Source organism: Poecile atricapillus, chromosome 4, assembly GCF_030490865.1.
Source record: "Poecile atricapillus isolate bPoeAtr1 chromosome 4, bPoeAtr1.hap1, whole genome shotgun sequence".
Lineage (NCBI taxonomy): Eukaryota > Metazoa > Chordata > Aves > Passeriformes > Paridae > Poecile > Poecile atricapillus.
Window position 1 is genome coordinate 46,766,111 of NC_081252.1, and position 12,847 is coordinate 46,778,957.

A 12,847-nucleotide genomic window follows, 5' to 3' on the forward strand; every position below is an offset into this window, starting at 1 on the left:
ACACATACTGTTGGTTTTGACAGATGATTTTCTTTTCAGTAGCTAGTGTGGGGCTGTTTTGAACCTCTGCTAAAAATAAATGTAGATAACACAGAGATGTTTTCATTATTGCTGAACAGCATTTCACAGAGTCCAGACTTTCCTGCTCATTACCCTGTGCTCCCAGTGAGAAGGCTGGGGCTGCACAGTTAGGAGGGGACACTGCCAGGACAGCTGCCCCTCACTGACCAAAGGGCTATTCCACACCATAGGGCGTCATGCTCAGCATATAGAGCTCAAAGAAGTAGGAACAGGGGATAGTTGGAGTAGACATTTGTCTTCACAAGTCCTTGTTATGCATTGTGGAGCCCTGTTTTCCTGGCGATGGCTGAACACCTGCTTGCCCTTTTGCTTTGCGTGTATGTGAAAACTATTGTGTTTACCTATTAATCTTTCTTTCAACTACAAATTATTTTGTTTTCACTCTTCCACTTCCCTCTCTGCTCCCACTAGTTGGGGTGTGAGCAACCAGCTGCTTGGTGCTCAGCTGTGGTTAAACCCACCATTCCAAGTCAAGAATTCAGGAATGGGGGGGGTATTCAGGTGTTGTACTGTATTAAGAAACATGGTATATTCCTGAGACCTACCCTCTGATCTGTAGTGTGTTAGTTCCTTCCCCCCCTACTCCTCCTCTTTAGTTTTTCCCTATTGGTTGTAACCTGTTTTCTCTTCCCCCTCTCCCCCTGTTCAAAAGACAGCATGGGATCAGATTCTATCTCTTTTCTGCCCTGGACAACTTCTGATTAAAAGCTGGGACACTGTCCTGGCAGGAGAGAGCCTCCTTGTCTGTGTCTCTAGTCCTTGCTATTAACTCCCCCCCCCCCTCTCTGGACCACGGATGTGCAGACGGCATTGCGGAAGCAGAGGGATTTTAAAATAGCACTCAGGCTCTTTCTTGAGCTTAGAATTTAATGATTCAACATATAAACTAACCTTATTTCAAATCTGCACACATAATCTCACTCTACTTTATAAAAATTTTCCTCTTTTGGGTCTGAGTGATTCTCGGGCTAAATTATTAATTAGAACTTTGACTGTTTCAGTTTCACAGTTTGCCTTTACCACAATGTATTTCCTTGGTCCTCAAAATGGTAAAGATTTTTCTGCCTACAGTTGTACCATCAGTTTAAGGCCTGCAGAGTAACTATCTTCAAACCTTTTGCTAATCTACTTTCATGCTTGGACATGAGAGGCATGTGACCATAATGTGCCAATTCAAAATTCATTCATAAACCTAGAGACACTCCAAATAAACTAGAAAAAAATCACAGAAGAATTACATTCTCATTTTATTTAAACTTCAAGCATATTTAGGCTTCACCATCACTGTACTGTCTCCCAGTATATAGCCATATTATCATACCAACCTCGAAAGCAACACAATCCTGAACTGAAGATGACCAGTGCTTTTTAACCACTTTCAAGAAAAGCCTTGTGTTTAAGGTAAACAGGTTCTTTATAATGCAGCAGGTCTGCTGAATAAGCTGCTTCAAGCTCGATTTTATGACTCAGAGCTGCTAATAACACTGATCTGTAAAACTGAACAAAGTTTTCTAATCTACTTTTCTGTAATTCTAATTCCATCTTTACCATGACACTCGAGGAGGTGCTGACTTCAACTGTTTTTTAAAAACATTAACTTTAATTGCAGTTTCCTAAATTTCATTACGAAGTCAAACACTTGAGAATGTGTTCTACAGACCTTCAATTGCAGCAATTTTAAGTGTTAGCAATGAAAAGATATTAACATTTTCAGACAGGTTTAATCCTTTGAACATCAAAAGGATTCAGCAAATGTAGAAAAATACAGCTGGTTTCTGCAATTAACTACAAATCTGGGGTCTTCAACTTCACCTCAGATAAACGTGCTGATAGAAAGGAATTCCAAAGGCCATGAACAGGAACTTTTTTGTTACAGACAAGCTATACTCTAGGCTATAAAGACAACATTTAGGTATGTATTGTGTCTATACCTTGTATTTTGAGAAGATGCAAGAAACTTGGAGAATTTCTTGTCCCACGAAAATTAGCAGTGTTTCTTATAAGAGAAGAGCACACTGCTACAAGCATGTTCGCAAGTCAATTAACTTCCAGCACCAAACTCAGCATACCAGTTTATAAGCCAAAGAAAATTTTTCAAAAGAGAAAATTTACAGACAAGTCCAAACTTTATTTAAAACTACCATTTTGAACAATTTTAAAATTACCAAACAAGTCACAATAAAAAATAAAAAATTAAGACAGAAAAAGAACAGTGCAGCAAAACTGAATAGAAGTGTATTCAGTTCCAGCTGTTTAAACTGCCACAGGCAGAAGATCACATACCTATCCTAAGAGGCAGTGTGTTAAAAATTTTACATTTTTATACACCTTCAGAATTCTGGGACATTAGTGCTGATCTTCCATATGCATTTGTATACATAGAGTTTATAAATGCAGATATCTTCAGGTTATTCTTATGCGTTTTGAGCTCCAAAAGTTTCTGTAAAGTAAGAATAAAATCATTGTCTCTACAAGGTATCAAACAGCTCATGACCACATTTGGACTGTTATTTCATCCTCACAAGCATTTTGAGCCATGGCTTACTTGAAAACCTACAGCCATCCCCCCATATACAGCTAAAGAATGGCTCAGAACTAGCTACACCTTTGGTGTTACATGGCACTCTTGGTCAGACTGCTCCCACAGCAGGCCTGGTCATCAGTATCCACCAAATGGGCACAATAGGCTTGTGCTATCAGAGCTGTGACCGAAGCGGAAGAACATTCCCTCACATTTCATTCTGGAAAAAATCTGTGCTGCCACTGCAAGTGCATTGAATAAAAAGCAGGTTCATCAGCTTATACTATTTGAGGAAATGGAAAGAGGGAACTAGTAGAAAACTGCTATTATCAGAATACCTGGTTCATGCCTTTATATATGCCATTACTGTACACTCCACTGGAGTACAAGTCTACTTGTCTACGCTTCTCCACAAGTCTAACAATAAAATTACTTTAATACTGTAATTTTGTCACAATATTATTGAAAAAAAACCCAACAACAACCCAACCCAATTTTCTCTGACCTGCATTAACATTTTGTATCTGCATAAAAAATATTTCACGATAGTGAAAAATTTTATTGCTACCATACACACTGGAACTTTTTTCTACCACATGGTATACTTCATATGAAAAATAATTTCTTTCTCCCTGAGGAGGTATTTTACAATTCAGAAAAGTCTCTTGAATGTTTCCATCACAAAAACAACAGAGCAGTCTGTCAGGAAATTATACTGAGTGTTATTAAATGAGAAAATAGCAATTATAATTTACAATATTATTAAACCCTTAAATTATTAAAGCTTGTGCAACAAGAAACAAAAATACTGTTCCATTTAAATACATTTCAAAACCATTATGTTGTGACATGCACTTTAAATATGTTAATTTTTATGACTTTATCAGCCACAGAATCTAAAAAAGTATATAGAAGGGAGATGGACAGCAAGATAAAATCCCTTCATATCAATACAACATTTTCAGATGCATGATAACAAAACCCAGCACTGCAATAACTACTTACTTCAATCACAGATATTTAAACTCAAGCATTCCAGAGTGTTTTCCCAATATGTGTGTAGAACATAGAAAATAATTACCAGGTTCTTTCAATGTTTGGGCATCTCCTACTAATTCTTGATCTTGAGCTCCACCTCCATCCAGTAATTCATCAGACAAACTCTTGCTTTGGGCCTCTGTTTCCATTTTCTTCATTAAATCTGCCTTTGTAACAGAAAAAGCAAATCTCAAAATTCTGGATGATTCTTACTGCTGCCTGGGTAACACAGACATTTGGGGTATGCACTTCTAAACAACAATCCCACAAATAATAGCAAAATACCTCTGAATACACAGCAAGTTTAAGGGGCAAGTCTTCAACTTTCACAAAGTCATCTTCATCAGATTTTTGACTTACATTTCCAGAACCAGGTTCCTGTTAATAAAAATAGTGATATTTAAGAAGTGCTATTTTGTTTTCTTTTCCCTCCAAAACTATTAAAGTACATTAAAAAAACCCAAAAAACAACGCGCCCATCAAAATTGCAGACAGAAACAAAATGACTGAAAACCAGAAATAACACTGAAACAGAAAAAAGCTTATTATTTCTCTTGGATGTATCTTAACTGATATATACATACATATTCGTTCACTAGCACAGGTGACTCTGTATCAGGGCTGCCAGCCATGGAGCTTTCAGAACTTGCACCAGATTTGTTTTCTGCACACGTGGTATCCGGTGTTTGCGTTTCATTCACTGCTAAAGAGGAGCTTGATCCTTCTGTTTTCACAGTGGCTGTTATAAATGATTCTGGGGTATCAACTGTTAAAGCTGGTGTATTCTCCATGACATTGAGGTAATGAGGCACAGTTGTAGCCACATCTTGTTCACCTAAAACCATAGAATTGCATTTTAGCTAGGCAGAGTTAATAAAATATTCTGAACATACAAAAATGCCAGATCATTATTTTTAAAATTATGATCCAAAGCTACAAATGAGCAATGAAAGTGAATTATAGTCTCTCAGACAAACACAAAGCTGACTGAAGTAAAACATCAGTTATTTGTATCCTTACACACTTAAGTATAAGCAATTTATCACAAGAGTGTGTGACTTGATTTCTGACTCAGTACAGCTTTTAAAAAACCCACAAAAAACAACTTCCAGAACTAAGTGAGCTATTATAGAATATTAATTCTAGGTATGAGAACATAACAGTAAATTCCTTAATATTTTGCCACTCTAATATTGATTTTTAGTCTACAAAAAAAGGCCAAGAACAAAAGTCATGTTTGCAACAGAAGAACATAGGGAAGGTGGTAGTAACAACAGGTGCACTAGAAATAACATTCACACAACCCAGTAATGCTTCCTTCTTTTCATGGAAAATAGTTTCTTTGCTCTTAGGCAGTTACGACATAACTCACAGAAACAAAGAAGTAATTTCAATAACTAGTAAAATGGCAGTAGCAGAAAAACCAAGTACAAGACATACCTAAACATCAAAACACTGTAACACATATTAATTCTGATACAGTTGTGTGCCAAGAGCTGCAGCAATCAGCTAAAGTTCTTGCTCATGTCAAGCATCAAAATCACATCTACCTAAGAAAGGTTATTCTATGTTTCCTCTTTAAAAGATTTTTTGTGTCAGTATCAACATGGGTACATCCAGGCAATTGGTAGAGTTCCATGAAAAAGACAGTCCAGTAAATGTGATCATCTTTCTCTTAATTACATGTATCACAGGCACTGTCCAAGACAATTCTCACCATATGCAAATTCATATGGAAATGTTAGTCTCTCAGTTACTGCATATGGGGCTTACCTTTAACATTAACAGGTTCTTGTTCTGATGACAAAATCTCACTGCTTTTTCCCTTACTCAATTCTTGGTTTGAAGTCTATTGGGGAAGGTAAAAATTAATTAGAAAATTATTTTATTGATCAGCTTCATAGCTTATTGGCTAATTTACTAACTAGAAACACACTGTACACTTGTTCCATGAAATTGCCTTTTCACTAGTTTGAAATAAAGACAGCAAGTTCCCAGGTAAACTCTTTGGTCCCACTTAAAAGATCTACTGTTTTAGCCTTTAAAGTAAAATGTTCCAATTACATCCTTGCCTAATGTTAATACCTGTTGAGCAAACCAAAATTTCAATAGATTGTCACTTATTTATTATGCAAAGAACTGATAATTCTCCAAAACCAGGTCACACACATTAAAATGTTTTTAAGAAAACTGACAGTGAAATGACAATCATACCCAAACACATTTCACCATTGTTCCAGAAATAATTATCACAAAAGGGAGGAAAGACAAACAAAAGACATGCTAGAATATAAGAGTAAATTACTCCCAATTAGAACTTTATCTCAGCAAACACAGAGAAAGAACTACTTAAAGGTTTAAACTTATGCTTTTCTGAAAGTTTAACTTCTCAATTGCAGCTTAACATATTTTCCTCTTTCCTAGCAGATGTAAACATTAATTCTGTCTCTGTCCATCCATCCACTATGGCATCTGTAACAAATTTGGATGAGGAATGCTGCATTTTGCATGTAGCAGATACTGGTATCATACAATTTCTTTTATTATTCTTTTACTTTCAATAGTACATAAACAGTACAACAAGAAAAAATGAGGTACATATAAACATGTAGTGAAAAGCTGTGCACTGGCATAGGTTTGTTTTGCTTTTACAATTTTGACAGTACCTGTTCATTTTCAGTTGTTTCACTGCTGGCTTGTAGTGATGTTTGCACATCAACAGGTCCTTCCTCAAATTCTATTTCTTCATCTTCATTCTCATCTTCTCCACTGCCATAGTTAGTCAGAGCTTGGGTTTCTGCTTTTGATAAACCTAAAGACAAATCAATGTAAAACCACCTTTGAATTGCCAAATCCTATTGGGGAATTTCATGCAATGATACTGCTTACTTCAAAACATTCTTTAAGATTAAGATACAGTGACTTAATTTTCAAAGACCTGTATGTTTCACATCAGCTATATTATGAACAAACACCCCTGTGCTGGTGTGAAATGTCAAAGTTATTAAACAAGTTGGTGCAAAGAATGTAAATGGTAAAGGAATCCAAGCCACAAGTAGTTGGTGTAAGACAAAAAAAAAAACTGGAAAAAATAAATATATGCAAGCTTTACTTTAAAATAAAAGCACGTTTTAAAAACCCACATTATTTAAATGAAAAACTGCATAAAATTTGCACAGCTTTCACATCATTCAGGTTAAAGGCTGAGAAACTCTGAGTTAATTTGAGACAAGGTATATAACTTAATGAACCTATTTCTAATATATTTTTACAGATCTACTGATTATGAAAAAAATAGCTCCTCTCATTGGAATATTTAACTCTTGACATAACACTAGGAAATACAGTACTGCAAAACTTTCACTGACAATGGACTGACTGTAAAATCTGTGAGAGAAGGTGTTACACAGCACTACTTCATGCAAGTCCTGTTGTAAAATTAGCTGGTAAAAACTACAGTGGAAGCACTGAACAATGAGCTATATAAAAGTGCCTTACTTATTGCTACTGGACCGCTTTCACTTTCCTCATCTTCTTCTTGATCAGATGCATCAGATCTAATACTTTCAGGCACTCCATTACCAGCACACACTTCTGGGTCCGGTACTTGTTTAGCGGTTTCAGTCTCATCCTTGTCCTAGGAAAACATGGAATACTGTGCAATTTCATGTTTATCTAAAGACTACACTATGGTTTCTGCATAAAGGAGTTGTTTCTCAAAACTTAAAAAGTATCTACTAAAAATCTGTTTAAGTAGCCCTTATGGTCTTGAAATTAATACAGCAGAACAATACTCCTAAAACAGTGTCAGAACTTCCTGTAAGAGATCATGGCACTGTTCAGACACAGCTCTGAAGACCTCATAACTACTGAGTATGTCATTATCTGAAAAGGTTGACACTGATTAGCATGCTAGGTTAAAAAAATCCTTAAAATTAGATTTGCCGTTATCAAGAAGACAGACACATCTGCATGACTACCTTCCAGCAACTTCCCTGCTCCTTGTAATGAGGAGCAAAAATATTCCTAACTGCAGCTTTTCTTTAATGCAGTCATTTCTTTAGCAGCATCTCCTTAGCAGTCTCTCTGCTGAATGACTTGCTAAATATGCTGAATGAGAAAATCCTACTCTTCCTATATGAATCTCAAGTACAGCCCTGAGTTTGACTCCAAATCTTCAAAGAACTCCTCTACACTACAGCAATGGTAACAAGTGATGTACAGCTTCCCACTTTTACTTCCAAAGCAGTGGGACAGAAGCTCTAAGCCCTAGAAGCAAGCACTGACTCCACTCGCACACACACCTACTCCTATACCTATATCTATATCAGAAAGCAATCAACATTCTACTTAGTATATATATCTGAATCGTTCCCTTGGCTGGAGAAAGTGAACATTCCAGCAGACCATTTAAAACTTCATACACAACACATATCCCCCGCAATGATATCAGTGGTTTTCAAAAGAAACTTGAAAAGGGACAAATTCTGAGCACTAACATTTCATAGTCAGAGCACAGGCAGGCTTGGACTCTGAAACCTCAAATACCACATGTCCCAATGCAGAACGTCTACCTTCTCCTGAAGATGGAAAATAAATCAACTTATTCCATACCATTAAAAAAGAAAATGTTAACTGCTAAAAATAGTTAATCTGTCCTTAGAAATGGAAATTATAATTTATTTTGTTACTTTGATAAAATAAATCACTGAAAATAACAGAAAGAAGATTAATACATTTCTAAAGACTGGAAAATGGGCTGCTTACAGATACTGGATTCCTATGACAGACAACAATAATACTAAGTGACCTTTGAAATTATCTGAGGAATAAAGACAGTTGAAAGGCATACACATACTTTGTCTTCATCGACATCTTCAACAGAAGAACAAACATCCACCTGGAGACCTTTTTTTGCCTAGAAGAAACACAAAGTGTCTTCAATTCTAAACTGAAATAACTTCAAAATACTGAATCAAACCACACCTTTGAGAAAACCAAGCTGAAATGCTAATCTTACTAGGAACTGCTATCTTAAAACAGCAGGAAGCCACAGGGACTTTAGTACACACAGATGTCTTCAAAATTTCAGAGTTGCAAAGCATTAAAAAAATCTGTGCTAACCCTTCTTATTTAAACAATTATGTTTATATTGGGCTAATCCTGTCTGTGGTTGAATCATATCTAGCATACAGAATTAGATACATCATGACAGGGGGGTCAAAACTAGATGATCTTTAAGGTCCTTTCCAACTCAAACCACTTCATGAGTCTCACGCTGATCAAGACAAAGAGCCGTGTTTTCTGCAGTTACTTTCCTGGACTCAAGAGAGCCGAAAAACCGAGCAAGATCAAATATGTCTGCATCAGAATTCCAGAGTTGAGGGCTGTGAGAAGATCATGTAGAGAGAACTGTGCATGTCTGTAGAAAGTAACCAGGACCTACCGCTTCTGGCTCATCTCAGGCTTTGTTGAATCTGAACTTCTGCCACAGCAATGAGGCCAACATTGACCTTAACCCTAATTCTGTCTTCCAGGAGAGAAGAAATACTGAATCTAAGCTGGCTCCATGCTTTCTCATAGCAGGTATAAACCAACTCTTTATGTAACAAAGGCCTAATGGGCAACTTTAGATAAAACAGGAAGTCATGTCTAAATCTTTCTGGATTCAGAGTGTTCCTTTCGCCTCTTTACAAGGCACTCCACAGTCTCCTGCATACCAGCCACGCTATTGATATATCTGAATTTTATTATTTGTTTTGTAAACAGAGCCTATAGCTTAAAAAAAAGCAGCTATGCTCCCAATAAAAGCAGTACTAAGATTAATAATGTGAATGGCGTGAAACCTAGCCAAAGCATGCCTTTTAGAGCAAGAATATGTCCTAGAATCTCAAATATTTCTGAAAAGTTTATATATGTTTTACATACCAAGTCCAGAAACCGATCCTTTCTGCATATGCCAACAAACAAAGTACATGACAACTTCAGAGGATTTACTCCAGTTTGTTAAAGATGATGCCTAACTAAGCTACTGCAAGGAAACCAGCAGGCAAACCTAAAGAGATAATGAACTGGGGCCTTCAATATCTCAGAATACTTAGCTGGGTGTAGTGGGGCAATGAAAAGCCAATACACTGGGATAAACTTCTTCACAGTAGACAGTATGAGGCTGCATTTTCAATTTGTGCTGAACACAGGGCTGATAGCACAGGGAAGTTTTCATTACGGCCAAACAGCACTCCACAGAGTCAAGACCTCTGCTCCTCACCCCACCCCAAAAGCAAGATGTCTGAGAATCCACAGCACTTGGAAGCAGACACAGCCAGGGAAGATGATCCTCACTAACACAAAGGATGTTCCACACCACATGGCATCATGCTTAGCATATAAAGCTGGGCCAAGAGTGAGGAAGCAGGGGAGATCCAAAGCGATAGTGTTTGACTTCCTAAGTCACCATTACATTTGATGGAACCCTGCTCTCCTAGAGGTGGCTGAACACTTGCCTACCCTTGAGAAGTGGTAAACGAATTCCTTGTTTTGCCCTCCTTGCATATATGGCTTTTGCTTTACCAATTCAAGTGTCTTTATCTCAACCCACAAACTTTCGCCATTTTACCCTTCTGACTGTCTCCCCACCCCACAGAGGGGACTGGGTAGCTGTGAGAGGCTCAGCTGCCTACTGGGGTGAAACTACTCAATGGCCCCAGGTGTTAAAACTATTTCAACACTTGTTTATTCCTTCCTATGTTCACATATAACCATTAAAACATTTCCTCTGAATTATGAACAAAGTCTATACAATTAGGTATCTGTAAAAGACACTCATCTGCAACACAGAACATGCCCTTACTGAGGAAACACACAAGTACACAAGCAATACTCTGATTACACAGCAACTGGTAAAATAAATAAATAAACAAATATAAGGTATCAAATAAGGTAAACAAATTAATTTAGAAAATACACATATTCAGCAATCTCAGAAAAGCTACATTTTTCAAAAATAAAATAAAACAAACCTCTTTAGCATAAGACTGCATTACTTCAGTAGTTTCTATTTTTCGTTTACATCTCTGCTTTGCAGAAATACTGTTGTTGTCCAAGTCTTGCATGAGTTTAAAAAAGGCTAATTCATTGAATAACACTTCAGAGATCTCCACAAGAAGATCCTCCCCACAATCTTTTAATTTTCTACCAGCAAATTTCGCCAGTGAATCCTGTGAAGAAAAATAATTCTTCAGTTTCTGAAACATGCTTTCAAGCTTTAAAGACTAAGTATTTTTCATATTTCTAATAACTCAAAATTAGTTATATATATATTAGCTCATATTTTTAAAAAAAGTTTTAGTGTCTTAAACAGATTTTCCATGGAATCTCCAGTCACATAACACAGAACTTAATAAGCTCATGATTTAAACTCCACACTTGTAGGGAAAAAAGAAGGAAAAAGTGCACACTACAGATTTTCAGGAATTTACACAAGATGTCCATGAAAAGCATCACCAGAGCTCTCCTTGAAGACAGCCACAGACCAGAGATACACCACGCACTACCTGTCTGTGACAGAAAAGATCTTCTGTGTGCAGTAAATCATCAGTTTAGGAACTACGGTAATACCTCATCACTGCATCAAAGCTGAGGGAGAACAGCATGTTATTCAAAGCGTAAAATACAACTTCAGAGACGCTGGTTTATCTGTTGCTCATTAGCCAACTTGAGTGTTGCAAAACAGCACTGAAAAACTACTAACCTGAAGTATACTGCCAAGCTGCTTATGAAAGAACTTCACAAATTCTTTACTTTCGTCATTTTGTTGTGTAAGAGTCAAGACCATACGTCTTACTGATGTCAGTAATTGAGAAGAGCATACTTCATCCATGTGTTCCTACACAAGTATCACAGAATGAGCTTTGTTACCCCTTCAAAAAAAAAACTAGCTATCAACCCAAATACAGAAATTAATTAAAAAAAAAACCACCTGTCCACTAAAGAAACAGCCCACCACAAAAAAGTCCTAATCAATCTCACAAACACCATACTTCATGAATGACTGATTGGTCACAACATACAAAGATTTATCTCAGTTTTCCAGTACATGAGTACTTGCCATCTTACAATGTTTGGCCAAACTAAGAAGCCTCATATATTGTGGCTGTGTACACAAGTGCATTAAAGCGCACTAAGATATCTTCTGTTATACGCAGCCTTAAAATTGCAAATAAAAACCAAGTTTTCAGGTACTCTGACTCTGGCATGTCAACAATATAAAGTTTTTAAACCTAGTATCAAACAAATACCTTATCAGACAATCCTAAGCTTATACACTGTGCATACTATAAAAGAAAACAGGGAGATGCCTTAACTATTTAACAATTCAATCTTCTCTGCTCTCCAACTTTGCAAAGAAGGAACTGTGACTATTTCTCCTTCTTTAAAGAAGAACATTTCTTCTCTGTAGTCACAGAAGTTAAAAAGATCTCAACAACTTTAAACATATTTGTAAAGAGGAGAAAACAATGCTAAATTCAACTACTCAGAAGTATTTTTAAAAAATACCCTATTATTGTATATGTAACGGCTTTAATTAGTGATCTCAGTTCTGTCTGCTAAAAGGCACCAAATATTTCAGAAGTACATTCTCAAACTTTCCTATATTTAATTTTGTCAGCTCCGAAGCAAGCAACCTCTACTCTTTTTGATGTCAAGTCCACCTGCCCTATGAAATCTAGAAACCTCACTCTTTATTTCTCCTATTAAAAACTACCCAGAATCTTGCTGTGGAAGCATCTAATTCTTACTTAATCTTCAGCATGGTCTGCAACCAAACACATTGGCAGCTGTTTCTAAGAGGCAAGCTTTAGCTTTTAAATAACGTTCTTCTGTGCAATTATACAAGTGCTTTTCTCATTCTTCTAATTCCCACCATATTATAAAGACACCTTACCTTCAGAAAAGGAATGACCTCTTTCATAATTGCTTTAATCTGCCGGTCAAGCTGCTGAGTATCTATACGAGGACATGGAACTGCAGAAACATCATCTGACTGTGGCACAGACTGACATTCACTTGTACCTGGACCTTGTTTTAATTAAAAAAAAAAAAAAAAAGCAAAAAAGCAGTACATTTAATACATTCAACATCACTGTTAAATAAATACCACTTTCAAAAACTTATTTTCTATTTTAAAAAATAAATATTATTTCCTTA

The 12,847-nt window shown here is 36.5% G+C and overlaps 1 protein-coding gene across 16 annotated transcripts in view; it reads right to left on the reverse strand.

Annotated features, from left to right (window-relative positions):
* Window positions 1-1,315: 1,315 nt before the first annotated feature.
* PCM1 (pericentriolar material 1) overlaps window positions 1,316-12,847 on the reverse strand; it is a 41,620-nt gene continuing 30,088 nt past the window's right edge. For 14 of the 16 annotated variants that reach the window (XM_058837739.1, XM_058837741.1, XM_058837748.1 and 11 more), the window contains 11 exons: window positions 12,585-12,718; window positions 11,391-11,525; window positions 10,660-10,857; window positions 8,499-8,558; window positions 7,139-7,277; window positions 6,307-6,452; window positions 5,414-5,489; window positions 4,225-4,475; window positions 3,926-4,018; window positions 3,684-3,807; window positions 1,316-2,521 (listed from right to left, as the gene is read on the reverse strand). In XM_058837739.1, the coding sequence (XP_058693722.1) occupies window positions 2,496-2,521; window positions 3,684-3,807; window positions 3,926-4,018; window positions 4,225-4,475; window positions 5,414-5,489; window positions 6,307-6,452; window positions 7,139-7,277; window positions 8,499-8,558; window positions 10,660-10,857; window positions 11,391-11,525; window positions 12,585-12,718 (1,382 nt within the window). In that variant the 3' untranslated portion in view covers window positions 1,316-2,495. Of the gene's footprint in view, window positions 2,522-3,683; window positions 3,808-3,925; window positions 4,019-4,224; window positions 4,478-5,413; window positions 5,490-6,306; window positions 6,453-7,138; window positions 7,278-8,498; window positions 8,559-10,659; window positions 10,858-11,390; window positions 11,526-12,584; window positions 12,719-12,847 lie in introns of all 16 variants that reach the window. The other 2 variants (XM_058837743.1, XM_058837751.1) reach the window with 2 other exon arrangements.